This window comes from Protopterus annectens, chromosome 13.part0 (genome assembly GCF_019279795.1).
Source record: "Protopterus annectens isolate FY-2018-M chromosome 13.part0, PAN1.0, whole genome shotgun sequence".
Taxonomy (NCBI): Eukaryota; Metazoa; Chordata; order Ceratodontiformes; family Protopteridae; genus Protopterus; species Protopterus annectens.
In genome coordinates this window covers 529,955,764-529,976,785 of record NC_056747.1, presented here as the reverse complement: position 1 = coordinate 529,976,785, position 21,022 = coordinate 529,955,764, and the positions used below count along the sequence as shown (strand labels likewise).

Below are 21,022 nucleotides of genomic sequence, written 5' to 3'. Positions count from 1 at the left end.
CTGCAGCATGCAAGATTGACCTCATGGATGCATTAGAGATGGTCTGAACGGTGGCCATTCTCAAGGAAAAAGTTTTCTGTTCCTCTGCCGACATGGGCCCTGGGGCAAAATTAGAGAGTTCCTTTATTAAGTCCCTCTGTAATCTGGTGAAGTGTGCCAGGTAATTCAGTGATCACAATGAGTAGACCCACCTCCCAAATCTGTCCAAAGCCCTAGACTCCCTATTAGGGTGATGGACAGTGGAGCTCTATTCTGCTAACTCCTCCTTGCTGGCTGCCACAACAACCATGGCATCTACAGGAATTTCTTTTGTCCAGTGCTGTCTTTCTATAGGGGCACTAAGAATTTTGTCAGGTCACTTAGGAATAGGTTCCATGAAGTCCGGTTCCTTCCATGCCCTGTGAGAGACAAGGTCTATAAGCTCATACACAGGGTGGTAACCCAAAATGTTGATGGGCCAGACCTGAAGGCTTCCAAAAACACTGATTCCTCCTGGGAAGGGTTTTGGGCAGAACAACCACCTTTCTGGCAAAGGATTTCTAGGATGTCTCCAAAAAAAATATCTGCCCATGGAGATGAAGGAAGCACTTCCCTTCATCGAAGTCAGTGTCCTCTGGGAGGGATTCCTGGGGGGAATTCAACTGCCTCCTTTTGCACGTTCTCCTACAAGGAACCTCCTCAGTGGGGTATTCCGGGGAGATGTCAGAAGAGACGAGGAGCTCCATATGTGGACTGTTTGGAAGCTCTTCTCTGATGGCTTTCCCTGAGGTGGAAGATATGTAGGCTTAGACACAGGATCCAGAGAAGGAGTAGGGTATGGATCTGAGGACAGGAGAGTTGATGTTGTTCTAGGTTGGGAGAAAACTCTCTCCACCACCTCAAAGCCAGAGGGACCCAGGAAAGCCAAGGACAATCCCTCCAGAGCTGAAACTCTCACAGCAGACAATCCCCAAGACCCATTGATCCTCTGCTCTGAGGAGGGAGTCAGAGCTGAGCTATCAAACCCCGATGCTCCAGAGGGAAGTGATGTCTCTGAACCCTTGGCTTGACACAGACATTTCAACTCCGAGAACCGTTGTGCTCCAACAGAGTCACAGCCGAACAGGTCAAGAAGGTAGTCAGAGCCAAAGAAGGAGGAACTGTCAGATCCCACATGTTGACTCCTGTGACCTTAGGATCCATGGACTCCAAAACAGAAGGTCGGTTTGGAGAAGGAGTAACAACGGGAAGAAAAGCAGGTTGGCAGCTCACGGATCCGGTGTAGGATGGAGCTGGCAAAACCTCCATCTGTATCTGTGTCCTGAGGAATTTTGTCATCATCCTGTCCACCTCCACTTCAGAGAGACTATGGAAGGACCTAACAGAAGAGGATGTGGAAGGTGGCCTAGAGGACTTCCTGGTGGATTCCTGAAGAAAAGGTGATGTTAGCTTGGGAGAAACTGGTTCCCGGAGAGAATCTTGGAACACGGATTTGAGGAGATGTAGAAACAGACTGTCTTCAAACAGGTCTTTGGACCCAATAGCTTTTGAATCTTTTTAGCAGGTTCCGAAGATGAAGTTTGTGGAGGAGTCCGAGAAGGAGAGCGCTTGTGATGCTCCCTGGACTGCTTAGATTTTTTTGGTGGGGGTTTGAGCCCCTGATGAAGTCCTCATGGAGGAAGAAGAAGCAGGGAGGAAACCTTCCTCTGGTCACTGATAAGTCTTTTGTTAAAGGCCGCATAAATAGAACATGGTGAATCCAAATGTGCAGGACCTAAACAGTAATTGCACTCCCTGTGGGCATCAAAATTTGGGATCTTGTGCCCACAAGAAGTGCATTTTCTGAATCCCATTGGCTTGTCTGCCATACAGGAATAAAAGTAAAGTTTTTTTTTTTTTAGAGAAATGAGAATGAGAAAGACTACCAACAATGGTAATTAGGAGTACAGATACGGAAAGAATGCAAATGGACAGAAAATAACACTAACTGTTAAAAGTAGTGAAAAACCGGTAAGGAGGTTTAAAAAGGTATAAGATAGAAGCAACGATAGAGAAAATAGCTGAATATAATCACTCACAACCCCAACAGAGCTTGAGAAATCGTAATCCCAACCATCTTGATGAGCAGCAAATGAGATCTGAGGTGTTGTAGGAGACAGAGGCATTATGGGTAAGGCAGGAGTTCGAGATTCGGATCCTAGAATCTGTATAAACTGGCCGAGTTGGATCCGAACCCAGTGGTTGAGGAATGAATGAAAATGATAACATCAGATTGGCGTTTAAAGAACTTAAATGATTTTCTCTAGTCCATTGTTACAAGTGCTGGGTTCCAGCTGTACTTTCAACACCCCAGGTTCAGGCAGAGACCTGAAAGCAGGGTGATTCTCTGGGGGGTACATGAAACTTGGGAAAGGATCATAATGACATTATATGCTCTGTTCTTTCATACACGATGCAAGTTGTACTCCTCAGCAGAGGGCTTTGCAGCATTATTCTTAGACAGTGGAAATCATAACAGATCTCATTAGTTGGGTTACATCTACATATATTTTGACCATTGCATATCTATATCTATATCTCTAAACTGATATGCTCTAAACATAAAGCTAAATATTTGCAGTATAATGGCCACTTGTCCCCTTTCCTAACAGTGTCTTACTCCATCAGTAAGTAGGATTTACATAAGATGATAAACAGAAAGCTAGTTCTGCTGCAAAAGACAGAAATCTGGGTTTGACTCCCATAACTCCATGCATATTGTGTAACTATAAACAAATCACTCAACTTCTTTAAGATGTCGGTCTTTCCTGTAAAGGGAACATGAATGTTGTAGTAGAACTGTATAATTACTAAAAAGAAAGAAATGAACAAACACGTTTTCTAATTTTAAAATCTGTTTTGTAAAGTACCTAAAATGTAATTAAATATTAACTTGTGGGTTTGATAGTAATATTAACATATTTATAAATAATATACAACACTGGTTTATGTTGTATGCAAATGTTTTCAAAATCATTTTTACACTTTGTTTTGTTTTCTGCCTCTGCAGGGCTTTGGTGCAGGAAACTTCAAATCCTTGTTTGAAGCCATTGAGAAAGATCAGGATGCCCGGGGGAACCTGACTGTTTACACAGCAAACTGAGATACAAAGCCTTTTAAATGAACAAATAGACTGGATGCAAAAGGAGGACTGCTTACATGGCTTTGAAAACTATCACATCTCAAGTGCTGTGTTTGCTTTAATCTCTGAAAGGATACAGTGCACTGAAATGATACCCCATACTCAGCCATGGAAAACATCTTCATTGTCTTAACCTTTATCTATCTTCAGTGCTCCTGCATTAGACAATGAATTGCTTTGAAATTATCTTAAGAAAGCTCTTTCAGAAAAAAACTTTAGTCTCCTCTGGTTTACTGTTATGCCCTTTCTCAGATCCCTGTTAATTCTTTCTCTTAATCCAACAAGAGTCAACAGCCGGATTTCTACAACATTATTGATATGCACTACAGTCACCATTTAATTTGCCAGACATGATCTTAAGAATTTCTGATCATGCTATAAATATGCACACCACCCTCCCATTATGAACCTCTGGGTACAACTGTACACCTAAAACAAAAAGAAAGTTGTAAAAGAATGAATCCATAGATAAAGAATAAGAATAGTTTAGGCATCCAGTGGGAATTATGAATCTCTAAGATACAAAGATTTGAAAAATGGGAGTAATCTGTAATGCCCTACAAGACTTGTTACTATCTGCCTGATATATGAAATAACTTATCCCTCACAGGTGAATTTTTATGACATTTTCTTGCTTGACAAAATGGCATCAGCTAGGGACACCAATGTATAGTGCGTTGTGCTAAGAGGTGTTTTACTTTGGTCTAGCGAACAGTAATATATACTCAGGAGTCTACAGTGTTTCACAATGAACACTGTTGAAACAGGAAAATGTTACTACTTAAACAGTATTTAAACCCTACTTGTTTAATCTTGAAAAGCTCACATTTACCTTCTTATTGTTATACACAGGAGCATCTGAAGTCTGTAATGCATCATTAAAGACTAATGCATTTTCACTTGATTAAAGATGACACAGTTGTCAGTTATTCTAGTTCATTGCAAAATGTATTTGTGTTTCATTTAAATTTCTCTTTCCGCAGCTTATTAGCACACTACAGTTGTCAAAAGCCTTATATGAAAAAATTATGCAATATTTTCATCTCTTCTCTTAAATTTGTTGTAGCTTTTTGTATACCATTCGAGTTTTCAACAAGAATCGGATATCACAAATATCATCTCTGCTTTGATATAGTCTTTTTATCAATATCTTTGCACATTATGTTTTTTTCATGTCTGTTTTCTGGATGTTTTACTATAGCAATAACCCACGCCTGGGTGTGGGTAATGCTGGATTTACCCACGGTTGGTGTGGTTTGGTCACGAGGGCGAAGCCCGAGTGACCAAACAAAGCCAACCGTGGGTAAATCCAGCATTACCCACACCCAGAAGTGGTTATTATTATAATGACATTATTTAAGAAAAAAAAAAATTAATTTTCTTAAATAATGGCATTGTATAATGCCTCCTTGCTGCCCTTCCGCAGCTGTCTGGTATTCTGCGGCAGTTCTGATGTACTGCGCATGCGTATGCCTACGCAGTACATCAGAGCTGTGGGCAAAAGCAACGGAGAAAGCAAGATCTCCATTGCTTTTTACAAACTGTTTCGCTATGTTAAATGGGTTTAACATAGCAAGACAGCTTTAAAAAAGCGTTGCTTTTTTTAAAGCTGTCTCGCTATGTTAAACCCATTTAACATAGCGAAACAGTTTGTAAAAAGCAACGGGGAAAGCAAGATCTCCGTTGCTTTTTACAAACTGTCTCGCTATGTTAAACTCGTTTAACATAGCGAGACAGCATTAAAAAAAGCAACGGAGAATGTCCGTTGCTTTTTTTAATGCTGTCTCGCTATGTTAAATGAGTTTAACATAGCGAGACAGTGTGAAGCAACGGAGATCTTGCGTTCTCCGTTGCTGTATATAGTAATGGAAAAAGTCAGAGCGACTGGACCTTTTTCCATTACTATAACTCTGATTTACAACGTGCACGCTGACCAATCAGCGTGCACGTTTTCTGAATATTAATGGGGGGTCGTTGTATAATTTATGTTCTCTAGATGTCAACATTCTGTTAGAAAATCTCTCTCTCTATATGTGTGTATGTATGTGTGTGTGTGTGTGTATATATATATATATTTATATATTTTACACACACACACACACACACACATACAAATATAGAAATACACACACACACATATATCTATCTATCTATCTATCTATCTATCTATCTATCTATCTATCTATCTAGGTTGATACTGAAAAATACTGAGAATGCAAAAAGGTTGATGTGAAGATAATAAAAAAAACACTGATCACAACAGCTAATGCTCTGAAACATAATCCTTTGACATGATAATAAAACACAATGTTTTTGCCCCCCTGCAACTGGTCTGTGCGAGCTCCCCACTAATTATATATACCAACTTCAAGACTCCACAATACCAGGGTAAAGGGCAAATTCCCTAACACAAGTATAATAGCAATCTCACACCATTATTGACAGCTTTTCTGTCAACCAAATTGGGCAGACAGGAAATCTGTTGACATTAGAGGCACTTGTAAATTAAGGGGAACTATACACACACACACACACACACACACATATATGACACAGAAATACAAAAACAGTTCCCAAGATTTCCTGTTGACAGTAAATTCTTCACTAAAAGATAACCAGGCAGTTCACTCCAGCAGGTTACTCTAAAAAGTCATTTTATTAATGTGTATGTCCTTTAAGTCTCAGTAGACTTCATTAAGCTAATATTTTTTTTTCAAACACCCAGTTTCATAGGTTTATAGGTTGACAGGTGTTTACTAGGCTAATGACCTCATGGGCCTTTTTAAGCCTAAACATGCATCCCAAATCCCTGGCAAGTTCTGGTACCCTTGAAAAGGGTAAGTAGGGGCATGGGAGATGAAACATTTAGAAGCAGGGAGCCTGGGAGATGAACCATTTACAGGCTGCCTGTGTCCATTAGAGACATAGGTGACAAACCAGAAATAAATTTCCTGTTCCCCATCCAGTTGTCCAAGTTACACTTGAACTGGGTTAGGAAGGAACTCTGTTTCACATGGATGGGAAGCCCGTTCCAGAGACGGGGTTGTCTCTGGGATACATACTTGTCTGTCCAGTAGGTCCTATTTATATCACAGGCAAGGTTTAAGTCTTTAGAATGGGTAATTTTGGTGCTGCTTGTTTTGCAGATATGCAGTAGGTCCATCAGAGTGGGGTCTGACAATGCCTTGTATGCCAGGCATAGATCTCCTCTCAACAGCATGTAGGAGACAGAATACAGGGATAGGGCCTTGAGGAGGTCTGCATAGGACATGTTACTTTTACTCTGTATTCTTTTAGTGATGAACCTCTGTGGATGCTCCAGTTGTTTGATATGCTTGGTTACATACCAAAGGGGCACTGTACTCGATGATAGGTCTGATGAATGCCCAATACAGTGGAACAATGACTTCCTTGGGCCTAGATGCCATACCTTTGTTTATATGTTGCGCAACAAAGAATGATTTCCTCACTACTGTAGACATGTGATAGTTAAAGGATATATAACTGTCTACGTGTGTCCCCTAGTCCCTGACTACTGGGTCAACTCTTAGGGGTGTGTTGTCAATATGATAGTTACCAAGGGTGGATGCCTTCCCAAGGGATACTATTATGCATTTCTTGGCATTTAGTTTTAGACCATGGCTCTGAAACCAGTTGTTTGTCTGTGTTAGCCCTTCTTGGACAACATTTGTGTCAGTGTGGGATTCAATGACAGCTCCTAATTTGTAATCATCTGCAAATATAGTCAGTTAAGGGCTATTGACATTGGCCCTGACTTCAAAGAAATAAATGCCAAAAATCAGAGGTCCCAGGACTGATCCCTCAGGAACTTCACATTTGACTAGCCTCTTTGTAGAGGTGGCCTCCCAAATTCTAACTTCCTGGGGCCTGTCTGTGAGCCAGTTGCCTATCTACCAGGTGACATGTGTTTGTACCTAACCTCTTGGGTTTGTCAACAATGCCCAAGTGGGGTATTGTGTCAAATGCCTTGGCCTGGTCAAGGTAGGCAGGTGAACCATTTTGCCCTCATCCATTGCTTTCGTGACCTTTTCAAACAAGTCCACCTGGTTGAGTAGGCATGACCCGCCATTGACAAAAGCAAACTGGGTTGGGTCCAGTGTCTGGAGGTTTACTGTGTCATTATTGATCATATCCATGATAATTCTTTCCGTGGGTTTGCATATGAGACTAATGAGACTTATGGGCCTGTAATTTCCAGGGTTTGTAGATAGCCCACCTTTGTGCAGAGGAATGACTGTTGCTGTTCTACATTCATGCAGCACAAAGCCTGTTTGGAGGCTACAGTTAGGCAGCAGTTTCAGATGGCCTGATAGGTCATGTTTCATGCTATTTAGAAGGCATCCTGGGATACTGTCTGGGCTCATTGATAAAGTGTTCTTGGCCTTAGAGAGTGCATTACAGACATGTTCCCTAGTCATAGCAGGGGAGTTATACTTGATAGTATTTCCTGAGGGAAGTTTAAGGGGAAGAGAGGGGTAAAGTTGGAGCTGAATTAGTTGGCCAGTAGGTTTGCTATGCCTTCTGGCTGTATATAGGTGGCTCCATTTACAATGAGCTCTGCACACAATTGTGTATTGCTTTTGAGGTTGTTGACAATGCTAAAAAATGCCTTGTGGTTGATCTTGGCCTGGAAGGCCAAATTTGCCTCAAATTTGGCTTTGGTAGACTTTGTCTTCTGATTTCTTTGTTTAGTTTGATGAGAGTGCTTTTAACCTGCTGGGTGCTGCACCGCCTAATTTTGCCATGATTTTCTTCATTCTGTTATACAACCTATTGATTTTGTGATTCCACCAGGGTGGCTTGTTTTTTGAGTTACCTCTTTACTTCTTTCTGGTGGGTACAGCTGCCTCTATGCAGCTATTAACATGCCTGTATAGGGTTTCTGTGAACTGTTCTGCATAGGCAGCAGTGTTCTCAGGGTTTATGGGGGCTTGCAATTTTGCTAGGTTATCACTTAATAGCAGGAAATTAGCTTTAGTGTAGTTTCTGAATATTCCAGGGTTAGCTGGGGTTCCAGGTTTTATTTTTACTTCAAAGGCGACCATTTTGTGGTCTGACTTTACCAGAGATGAAATTACACTAGGGGGCATGAAGTACTCTCGCATATTAGTGAGGACCAGATCCAGTATGGCTGCACCTCTGGCTGGTGCACTGACAATCTGGTCCAGGGAGGCTGTGTTTACAAACTCCAGGAATCTCTGTGCTTGTACGTTTGGTGTCACATCGGATTCCCAGGTAATTGAGGGGTATTACATTTTCCCATGAATATGGTACTGGGTTGGATGGTGAGTGTTTCCAGTAAGTTGAAATACATGGTATGGGTTTCCTGGGTCATACAGGGGGACCTATAGCTTCCAAGGAAGTGGTATTAGATTTTACCTATGGTGACTTGAACATGGAGCAGCTCAAGTGAATTGTCCCGTTTAACCAGCTTTGAGGTATATTTATTTTTTTATGTAAATAGAGACACCTCCACCTTTAGTCCCTGCCTGTCTAGTAGTTGGTCTAAATGTGTGGAAGGTACTGTAACCTTGCAGTGTTGGTGTGCTCCCTGTGGCTTTAAACCATGTCTCAGTGACCGCACTGATGTCACCATTCTCTAGGGTAAACAGAGCTTCAAGAGAATGGAGTTTTTTGTTTAGACTGCTAGTATTGGCATTAATACCGTTAGCTTTTCCTGGTTTTGATTTGCTATGTCGGAAGTACTTTCACTTTGGCATTGCCTAAAAAAAGGCACTATGGGGGAAGATAATGTTTTAGCTAATATTTGAAAGCCTAGAGGGGAGAGGAGCAGACCATCCTTGGCAAAGCAGCGTGGTCTGTTGACCATCTTCTTCCATGCTGACAAATATTGCACCCCCTTAGAATGACACCAGAAACTAAGCCAATTATTAAAGTCAGTCATCTTTTGTTCGTATTGTGGCATCATCCTTGGAGAAGTAAAATGCTGCTCAATGCTAAGCTCATACCAGCTTGGGACACATATTCTGAGAGCTCCAATATGTCTTTCTTCATATAGTCTAAGGAGGTACATCTCAGGCCATTTACACCCACATGGACTATGACGGAGTCATAATGGTACTTGCGGTCAAATGACCTGAGTGCATTTGTAATGTGGCAGATCCTAGTTCCTGATAAGCAAATGACCATGGCTTTCTCCTTAATCACCCTGGTGAAAGGGCCATCAGTGTGTCTCACAATGAAGTCTCCAATGACCGGAATGTTTGATTGTGTTGTGGCTTGCCTTATTGGCTTAGAAGTACAGGCTCCATGAGATTTGGTTGCATGTGTTCATGTGGATCTTGTTTTGAAAGAGTGCATTCAAGGCTGCTGAGGGTATTTGTTATGAGAGGGCAATGCTGAAGGACTTAGGTGTATTTTGGAACAGGTTATATTAAATGTAGGGGAAGTTTCTGCTATTAAGGATAAAATTTTAAGTAAAGAAGCTCTATACATCTTAAAAGTTTAACACCTTGGTAGCTAAAGGGTTGAACACTGAATGCAATTGGAAATACCTAGTTAATTACTTGGTAATTGATGTGTAATTGATTGTTAAGGTTGTTAATTTTGTGTTGTATATTGTGATGGTCTGATGTTAAGAATTGTACTCCTTGAAAGTTGTGCTTGGTCGAGGAGCTAGAAACATTAAAGCCTTTTATTATTTTTACTGTTACTGTAGTTGTGGTTTTTCATATTTGTTACGTGTAGTTCATCTAGGAGATCTTTGGGGTATAGGAAGGTTACATTTAAGTGCCTCAGTATATGTGGGTCAATGTTTCCTGCTTTGAATTGTGTGTGATGGGTGCAGTGTGTGTACTACTGACAACTTTATTGACATTAGGAGTGCTTTTATGTGAAAGCTTTGCCTCCAATGACATTGTGTAAATACACCTCTCACATACCATATCAGTTTCTTTGAGAATTAACTGGTTGTCAGTAAACATGAGGCAATTTCTGCATTGCCTCAGGATGCCCATATCCACCAAGCTGGTAACAGATAGTGGGAAAGTTCATATCTATGGCAACAAACACTTTTTTATTGATTAGACAGTTGAAGTGAGAATATAAAATGTCATGCGCATCCAGTTTGCAACTCTGTGGGCAGTGCTTGTCACTACAAACTAGTTGTCCTGTGTGCAACTAGATATTGGTGAAATTTCAAATGTGTTTTTACAGGAAAAATGTCACTCAAGGTGTCTTTGTCTATACAGGGCAGTGTCAAACACTTGAGGAGAAACTAATAAATAGACCCTGACAAATTATGGATAAATCAAGCAGTACATACTGAAAAGAAAGAATGTAAAAAAGAGGGAAGTCATGTGAATGGCTACTGCCTGGCTGTTACTAGTGCTAGTCTCACCACAGCTTCACTCTGCTGCGATACAATGCTCCTTTGCTTCTTCTCTCACCAGAAACAAAACATTAGCACCGATCCCAAGATAAGAAGCAGGCCACAGACTGTTTGGTGATCCACAGTCTTGTCACAGATAATGCAAGGGTATGTAGGCTTGTTGTAACCTTTTCCTGATAGAAGCCTTGAACTGCAACCAGATCATTCAGGAATGTCAAGCATAGACACTCACTTCCCAACCAGAAACAGTCAAGTATCAATGCACTCTGCTCCTTCTCTCACCAGGAGCAACATATAAGCACAAATTCCAAGCTGGCACACATGAAGCAGTTATTAGGTTTTCTGGTGATCAGCAGTCTCCGGGAAATAATGTCCCTGTGCTCCTTCTCTTACCGGGAGCAAAACAGAAGCACTACTCCCAAGATGATTATTGAGAGGCAGAATGTAGGCTCTCCAATAACTAGTGGTCTTGGAGTTGATACTGCAGATTTTAAAGATAAGATGGAAAATAGGTTAATATCCTAAGAGCTGCAGTGTTCACTAACCAGTTAGATATAGGGGTGGGTGGGGGGTGGTAACTATGCTTTAGCTATCTAAGTGGAAAACCGCTAATTTTAAAAGAGCAGGATAGATCGGAAGGGGGAGGGCACTTTGTATTCTGGTTCTATGGAATACAGTGGGATGACCAATAACTTTAAACAGTTGAAGGGGATTGATTTCACAAAATGATACTCTTGTGCTTAGTCACAACAGCCACTGAAAGGGGAGATGGAAGGAGATATCTGGTTAAATTAACATAAGGGCCAGGCAACTAGAAAGACAACTGAGTTTAAAAACACAACAATGCCAAGGTGGGAGGATGGGAAAAACAATTAATTAATTTCTGAGTGACTCACAACAGACACAGCTGTGGTCTCTCTCCTAGTTTAAACATGCAATTAAAAGTAAAATACAAGTAAAACACAGTGCAAATAAACCATATCACAACATACAAACTAGAAAAAGGCAGTAATGTAATAGAAAAAAACTAGAATGCAAAAACAAATTAACTTTTCCCCCAGAGCAAGTTGTGGCAGAGTCTGGGTGAGCTTTCCAGTAAAGCCTTAAAATGTTTTATTTTACCCTTTAAATAGAAGGTTTAGTTTCTAGCTCCACTCTCAGTTCACAGCTAATTAATCTCAACTGACCCATTATAATTTCTGTGCGACTCATAAGAGACACAGCTATGGTCTCTCTCCCCCTGTTTAAATATGCAATTAAAAGCAAAATACAAGTAAAACACAGTGTGAAGAAAATAAATCACAATATACAAAATAGAAGAAGGCCATAAAGTAATACAAAAAAAAAAAAAAAAAAAAAAAAACAAGAAAGCAAAAACAGACTAACCTTTCCCTCACAGCAAGTTCTAGAGGAGTCTGGGTGAGCTTTCCATATACATGGTCTTGATTCCTTTGTTAAAGTTTGCTATCTATTTTGCCAGCATAAAAATCATTATGGTAGCTGCATGCAGTTACATTAACAGCATTCTTATTAGCACAATTAAAATATTTTTTAGTTCCATATGCGTTTTCTCATCACAATAATATGAGGTATTAGCAATGAAAAAGTGCAGTAAAAATCCCTTCCTTTTTTGTCAAACCCTTTTTTTTTTTACTCGTTCCTTGTTTCTTGAGTTACTGTGATAGAAATGTGATAGGTGTTTAGTTTTTTTTTCTTCTGCCAGCCCTGTTCAACAGTTGAGTTTGTGTGCTATGAAAAGATACACTTGTATTTCACTGGGGTATCCCCTGGGAATAACACCCTGCTTTAAAACATCCTTCAGTCATTTGGATAATGTTAACGTTTGTCCATTTCCTACACAGAAATAGTCAAATTCTGCTTAGTTTATTGCTGAATGAGACTCAAGGGGTTGTGTAAGGTGTTGGCATTTTCCAGAAGCAGCAAAGCAGGAGATAAAAGGTTCCAAATGGAGTTACTACAGGATAACTTCCCCCTAAAATGCATTTATATCTCATAAGAAAATTTCAAGTTCAGCTGAATTAACATTTGCTATTGTATAATAATATGGCATAGTTCATAGGTATACCATAGGCTAATGACCAAAATAGCCTTTTTAAGGCTAGCCATGCATCCCAAATCTATACAAGTTTGGTGCCCTAGAGGCTAATTTTAGGAGTATATTTAAACATGCATGGTCGAACATTTACACATTGCCTCTATCCATTACAGATGTAAGTGGCAGACTAGTTGTGAATGTCCGACTTCCTATCTGTTGGCCCATGCTATGCTTGAATAAAGTCAGGAAAGAACTCTGCTTCACATGGATGGGAAGCCTGTTCCAGAGAAGGGCTATTCTCTGAGACACATCTGTCCCTCCAACATGTCCTATTTATGTCACAAGCAAAGATCAAGTCTCTGGAAAGAATAGCGCTGTTGCTGTTTGTTTTTAAGTTCTATAATAGATCCATCAGAGCAGAATCCTGGGATGCTTTGTATGGCAGACATAGATCACCCCTCAACAGTCTTTAGGAAACAAGTATAGGGATAGGACTTTCGGGTGATCCACACAGGACATGTTGATGGCTATTCAAAGAATATGGACCACAATAAACAGTCAGTCCTCTCCAAAAACAACGTAAATATCCAAAAAAGAATAAACTGACCACCGAGACTGCTTTTCAGCCGTTTAATAAAATAATGGTAAGCACTTTTGTGTTTAACATACTTCTTCAGACCATAATAATCTAAAAACACTCTTCTTTAAATAGTTCAACTAATCACCAATCAACAAAACAATCAATCAATAAAAGCATCACCATGGCAACCTTGACCTATTAATGAGCCAATCTATGAATCTTCAGAAAAGGCTTAAGTGGAATATTATCATTAATCCCAAAACCCCTGCCTGTCTGTAGTGTTACTATCCATTTCAGCTCCTCATTCTCAATTTTATCTACCCAGTCTAATACTTTCAATGATCAGACGTAACACCATAAACTCAAGAGTGTCCCTTAAATTGTTTAACATGTTTATTCAGAACATTAGCAGTTACATCTCTCCTTATATCTCCCAAATGCTCAAGTACCCTGTCCTTAAGTCTATGGCTAGTCATTCCAACATAAAAACAAGGGCATTTCTGGCAGGTAGCTATATAAACTAAATTATTACTCCTACAATCTGCATAAAAATTAGCATGACATCTAACACCCATTGTAGGGTGCACAAAAAATCTTTTCTTGAGATGTATGCACATGCTTTGCAGGATCGACAGGGATAAGTCCCAGTCCTATCTGATTGGAGAGGTACCTTATTATTACTATTATAACACAGTCTTCGTTTCAAAGCCAACCATTTTTAAAGGCAAATCATGGCCTATCACCCACTACCCTTCTATTTTTCTCATGTCAAAAGAATTGACCAATTATGTTTCACTATTTCACATACTGTAGAAATGTCATTCAAATAAGTGAAATGAATCCTGATTTTTTTCCATCAGGTTGGGTTGGTACATCCATTATTGATGCGTCGGCCATTAGAAAAATACGGCATACCCATACTTCTCCTCATATTTCTCACTTGGGTCAATGCACTATTAACTTCTTCTTTTCTATAACCTCTATCCAAAAAATCATTAGCCAGCATTTCAAAAGCTCTTTCTACTTCTACTGGATCTGTGTGTAACCTGGACACCCTTAAAAACTGACTTTTAATACAGTTCTTATAAATATAATGTGAGTGCATGCTAGTACGATGCAATTTGTTGTTCTTCCAGAATGCTTTCTTAAACATTTTTGTAACAAAGTTGCCATGTTCATAATTAAAAATCTTAATATCTAACAATTCAACATTATTATCTGAACAGTTAACTGTAAACTTAAAAATATCTGTGCTATTATTAATATATTCTAAAAAACATTCAGTTGTTCTAATTCACCATTCCACAAAAGAAACACGTTGTACACAAATCTTTTATAGTAAACGTGCTTTTGATACATAGCATTCATAAAAATATGTTCATTCTCCCAAAAGGTCATAGTGATATTAGCTTAGCTATTGGCACATGCTGTGCCCATAGCTATGCCTAATGTTCTTCTTTCGTCTTTTCCCGGTTAGGGATCGCCACAGCAGAACTCCGGTCCGCTAATGATTGACAGTAGATTTTTTACGGGTGCCAAGGTGCCAGCTCGACCCCCAACCTTCAACGAAGGCACGCCCATTTAACTGGACAAAATAATCATTAAAAATACATTATAGTCTAAAACCAATGTTAATAAGGCACAAATTAAACTAATCTTAGTTGCAGAATTATATAATCAGTGTAAAATCTCAAAAAACTCCTGACAGCATTTAAACCTTAGTCATTCAGTATGACTGTAAATAAAGTATGCACTTCCAAAGTCACCAGCCTCAGATTACTAGTGTCAGGAAAGATGCTTATAAAATCATAAAGGCTTACTAAAAAACTTTCTGTATCCTTTAACACTGCAGGGGCCTTACTTAAAGCCAATTTTAATTTTTCATCAACATAAATATCAAAAGGCTCTGTTATCTTTTCCTGCCCCGCAACTACTGGTCTCATCGGTGGATCGAAAGACTGCTTATACACTTTTGGGAGACCATGCATAACTGGAATAATCGGTTTGTCAACACTCATATAAGAGTACAGATCATAACCTATTGAGCCCATCATCAATAGTTCATACAAATCACTCTTCAGTTGATCAATCAACTTTTAACTTCTTACAAAGTAATGCTACAATACACAGTGTTATTCGAAAGATGTGTGCACATAGCTCCAATTTAAAAAGATGTGTCAATTGCTACAATTACTCCTCCTTTATCAGCAGGGCGAATACAAATCTCTTCATTATCAAATAAAGATTGCAATGCTTCAGTTTCACCAAAGCTTAAATTATAAAAATGCTTGGTCCTGTTATCTTTAAATGAGTAGTTCTATGGAGGTCATTTTCACATACCTTCAGGAAGGCTTCTAATAAGGGTTGTAAAGGAGGGTTTATACAGCTCGGCTTCCTAAACTTATTGAGTTGATTAGACCCATTCTGAAATAAAAGTTTCAACATCACATTTCTCACGAAAAAACGGAGATTAAGTATAATATCACTAACAAAAGAAGTTATGTACTTACCATAACATTCCATGCGAGTTGTTCTTCTCGCATTCATTATTACTGATGGGTTCGGAGTCGATCCTCGGCTCCGGGTCAGCCAATATGCAAAGCTCGAGGTCTCTAACAGCTCGAGGCCAAAGCCCTATCCCACAATGCACCTCTACTTTCCCCAGATCTTGTTTGCTGCCAGCTAACGTAAAAACCTACCCCAGATTTCAAGGAAATCATACAGACCACTTGTGAGAGGAAACTCTTCAGGAGAACCAAAACCAAGATAGAACCTCTCGAACTTCCAGACATTGGATGGGGGTAGGTGGGGGGGGGTTGTAATAATGAAGGCGAGAAGAACAACTCACATGGAACATTATGGTAAGTACATAACTTCTTTATGTGAAGTTGTTCAATCTCGCTTTCATTTTTACTGATGGGTAGCGTCCCCAGCACCACAATCTTTGGTGGCTCACGGGAGTACCTGCTTAAGGACAGTAGACCCAAATGAAGTTCTGTCCCTAGAGGCCTTACCTACTTTGTAGTGAGATATAAAGGTATGTGGCTTTGACCAGGTGGCAGCTGCACAAACTGAATCAAGAGGTAGCCTGTTCAAAAAGGCTACAGAAGTAGAAACCGCTTTTGTAGAATGAGCTTTGACTTGTCATGTAATGCAATGCCTGCTTCACGGTAAATAAAGGATATACAATCAGAGAGCCATTTAGACTTTGTAGATTTGGATACTGGTGCACCTTTTTTAGAATCCGAGGAAACAAACAGCTGATCAGCCCTTCTATGGTCTTTTGTCCTGTCCAAATAAAAACAAAGTTGTCTATGGACGTCAAGTTTGTGAAGCATATATTCTAACTGATTTGAGTGATTGGGAAAGAAAACAGGTAATTCAATTGTCTGATTAAGTGTGAATTCAGAACAAACTTTTAGTAAGAGCGACGGATTCATCCTGAGGGAAACCCTATCTTTGTGAAATATTAAGTACAGCTGCTTAATCGAAAGGGTTTGCAACTCAGAAATTCTGCGTGCTGATACAATGGCCACCAAGAAAATTGTCTTCCAAGCAATATATTTCAACTCACAAGAAGAGGCAGGTTCAAAGGGCAGGAGAATAATCTTGGACAGGACTTGGACAGTAGAGATCTGATCAGTGGTTTTCAGTGCATCGTACCCTTCAAAAATGCCGTAGCCAACTTGTTAGACATAATACCATTTTCAGATGCACGTATATGAAAATTAGAAATAGCAGCCAGTTGCACTCGAATGGTTGCTGCTGCAGCTCCTTCATTGAACAGTTTTGTCAGAAATTCCAAAATATCTGAAATGGAAGCCAGAAAAGGGTCAATGTTATTTTGCTGAGCCCAGATGAAGAAACTTTTCCACTTACTGAGATAAAGTTTCCTGGTTGAAGATTTGTGTGAAGACAAGAGAATATGTCGAGCCTCTTCTGATAAATTCTGGAACCTGGCTATTCTGGGAATTGGAGCAGCCAAGCTGTCAGTTTGATGGACTGGAGGGAAGGGGGAAGAGCTCCTGACGAGTGGGTCAGCAGATCCGGCACTGGGTCCAGGATCCAAGACTCCTCCAGTAGATGAGGCTTCAGAAAGGGGTACCAAATTTGACGAGGCCAATATGGGGCTCTTAAGATTTGTCCTGCCCAGGAAACTGACTTTCTGTAAGACTTTGGGAATCAGGGGAAATGGAGGGAAAGCATAAAGGAGTCCCGGAGGCCAATCGTGGACGAGTACATCCCCTCGGGGGTTGTCCCTGTTGAGGGATCAGGGCAAAGTAGTTGCTGCACCTGGTGTTTGTGGGGGTAGCAAAAGATTGCAGCAAGGCTGGCCCCATCTGTGGAAAATCATTTCCGCTACTTTGTTCTTGAAAGACCACTCGTGAGGCAACAGAATAACTCTGCTGAGTCTGTCTGCTATCACGTTGGATTTCCCCAGGATGTGCGTTGCTATCAGAAAGCGCTGGGTGGACTCTGCCCATTTCCATAATCTTAGAGCCTCTCGACATAGAGGGTAAGATTTGGTTCCTCCTTGTTTGTTTATGTACCAGACTACGGGCATGTCTGACTGGATCGCAATCGTACCTAGAGGAAGAGAGTCTTGAAAGGGCTGCAATGCTAGAAGAACTGCTCTCATCTCTAGGACGTTTATGTGCAAATGAGTCTCGTGAGCCTGCCATGTACCTTGGGCTGTCCGCCCCTGATAATGCCCCCCCACCCAATCAGGGAGGTGTCCATGGTCACTGTTGCAACTGGAACCAGGAGGACAAATGGACATCCCATAGTCACCGTTTAGGATGTTATCTACCACCGAAGATCGTCCTTGCAAGAGCTGGTTATCAGAACTGGGTGATTCATTGGTAAGTCCTGAAATGTCCACTGTGTGAATAGCAGTCACGGAAGAATGCTCATGTGAGATCTCGCTAGGGGTATTGCAATAATCACTGCTACCATAGTGGTGAGCAACTTGAGAATCTGCGATGCTGATGATTTTTGTCTTGACAGGAGATCCACAATTTGTTGCCGTACGGTAAGCACTCTTTCTGGAGGGAGCTTTAGGAACATGCTGACCATGTCTAAGTCTGCTCCTATAAACACTGTACAATGATGGCAATAAAGCAGACGTTTCTGAATTTATCGTAATGCCCAGTTGGAAACATAGATCTAAGGCAGTGTCACTTGCCCGAATAAGTTGATGCCTGGTGGGAGTGGTGAGGAGCCAGTCATCCAAGTAAGGAAACACCCGGATTCCTAAATGTCTCAAGTGAGCCATGACCACTGCCATGCATTTGGTGAGCACTCTGGGGGCTGTAGTGAGACCAAAGGGCAGGGCCCAAAACTGGAAGTGACTGGCTCCCAGCCTGAAGCGCAGATGATCCCTGGATGGCCTGGCCATTTTGATATGGCAGTATGCATCCTGGAGATCTACAGAGCACATCCAACTGTCCCTCCCTAAGAACAGGAGTATGGACTGAAGTGTGATCATCCGGACCTTCGTCTTTACCACATATTTGTTGAGTCTGCTGAGGTCCAAAATAGGTCTCCAGTCCCCTGTCTTCTTCGGCACCAAAAATAATCTTGAGTAAGTTCCGGATCCTTGCTGGTCTGCTGGGACTGGCTGGATGACTTTTTTTGCAACAGTTTTTGGATGTCTACGGATGCCACATCCTGTAGACTGGGTGGAATGTCTGGGATTCCTTTTGTTGGTCTGGGTTGTGAAAGAAAGGGGATGAAATATCCTCTGGATATAACGTTTTGTACCCATCGGTCTTCTGAGATTTTTAGCCAGGTGCCTAGGTACAAAGACAAATGTCCCCCCGACTGCCTCCAAAGCAGGATAGTCGGGCCTCCTTTCAGGAGCGCTGACAGGGTTTCCCAAGGAACTGATCCCTGTCACCCTGGTTCTGCGGACCCCCTCTGCCACGTGGGTGTCAACTTCCACCGTTGCCTCCTCCTCTGACCCTGGAGGAGGCTTCACCTTGTGAGTTCGGAAAGGCTCCTTGGGTCTTACGGAACCACTTTTTCCCTCCCCATTGACCTTTGGGATAAGGTCTAGTAAGGGTAGAAAAACGAACTCCTATGGCAGTCTTACCATCTTGCTCACATCTGGTGAGGGTCTCTTTAACTTTTAGTCCAAACATGGAAGAACCATCAAAGGGGGCGTTCACAAACGATGACTTAAAAGGTTCCGCAAAAGAACATAAGCACATGCAGGAATGTCTTCGCAGAGTAATTTCTGTACCCGCTACCCTACTCGCTCCATCAGCTGCGTAAGACACGAGGCACATGGAAGAGTTTACGATGGAATTGAGGGTAGCAAGCTGAGACGTCACTTGGTCCGCCACTGAATCAGCTACTGCACCCTGGAGAGTATCTCCAAGCTCCTTCAGGAGATCTCTCGGAAGCCTTGTGAAGTGGGTTGGATAGTTCAATGACCGAAGGGCAAAGGTCATAGAACTGAACATGCGCTTGCCATATCTGTCCATGATCCTAGATTCTCTATTAGGAGGATGGACAGATGGAGAAGTCTCCGACATTTCTTTCTTAGTGGCTGCCGCCACCACCATGGCATCAACAGGTATGGGTTTGGATAAGAAAGACTTATCTTGAGGTGCTGAAATGTATTTGTTGGGCCTCCTAGGGACAGGCTCCATAGAATCTGGTGACTCCCATGCCCTTCGAGACAAATGATCCATCAACTCATCGAAGGGTGGAGACACCCAACAGGTGGAGTGTCGACACCCGAAAGCCTTCAGGAGCACCTATTCATCCTCGATAGGGATTAGGAGCTGCCAGTCACCCCTCTGCTTAAGGATCTCAAGGATATCCCCAAAGGAGATATCCTCAAACGGGGAACTTGGGTCCCTTCCGATTCCTCCAAATCAGTGTCCGATGTGATGGATTCCTGGGGGAAATCTAAATGTCTCCTCTTACATAACCTCTTTGAGGAACCTCCTCACTGGGAACTTCTGGGGAGGTCTCGGAAGAGCATGGTTCCCCCAAAGGGGCGTCCTGAGGCTCTGGGCCCCTACAATTTGGTGGATTTGCGGTAGAGAAGAAGATTCAGGTGCTTTCCAGGAGGAGGTGGCCATATCAGAGGTTGTGGCAGTCAGGGGAGACAAAGCCCTCCTCATGGCATTGAAGGCACCACGGCTCCGATGCGAGGAAGCACCTGGGTCCGAAGACACCTTCCACACCAGAACCACTGGCTTCGAGCCAGAGGTAGGAGCTGAACTCATCCACGCCGAAGCCCCAAGGGGGAGAGTCGGAACTGACGTATCGGTTCGACCCCCCCCCCCGGAACCGAATGGAGAGTGTCGGCTCCCAGATTCCGCCGCCGGAGCAGAGGACATCAGGGTTGTCGGTACAGACAGGTCAGAAGTGAGTGTCGGTACCGATGGTTCCACAAATGACTGAATAACCTCCTCAGGCTCCGATGTCTCAATTCGAGTCGGAGGAGGAGCAGAAACAACAGGAGAGGACTTTGTCGGTTCCAAAGCTGCTTGCGTCTAAGCCGACAGAATTTTAGCTAGTGCTGGATCCTGTAAAAGTCTCTGTAGCACTCGATCCATGTCTGAATCAGACAGTCTGGAAGCCTGAGAGGAAACCACCAACGGAGTCAGTGAACCCAGAATCGGGGATCTCAAGGTAGCAGATACCGGTTCCAAGATTGGGGACCGGCTCCTACCAATTACATGTACGGTCGGTTCCTATGACAATGGAGCCGAAGAGCACTTCGGACCTGAACTAGTTGAAGAAGCTGATGAAGGTTTTGGTTTTCTTGGAGCAGAATCCAAGTCTGATTGAAAAGCAGACACTCAATCCACGCTCCACTTACTTACGTTTCCTTTC

General features: G+C 41.7%; 1 protein-coding gene across 1 annotated transcript in view; it reads left to right on the top strand.

The window, feature by feature from the left end:
• Positions 1-3,678, top strand: part of LOC122787440 (4-hydroxyphenylpyruvate dioxygenase-like) — a 705,402-nt gene extending 701,724 nt beyond the window's left edge. Inside the window, exon 14 of the mRNA XM_044054155.1 lies at positions 3,029-3,678. Coding sequence (XP_043910090.1) covers positions 3,029-3,121 — 93 coding nt within the window. The 3' untranslated portion in view covers positions 3,122-3,678. The remainder of the gene's footprint in view (positions 1-3,028) is intronic.
• Positions 3,679-21,022: the final 17,344 nt, after the last annotated feature.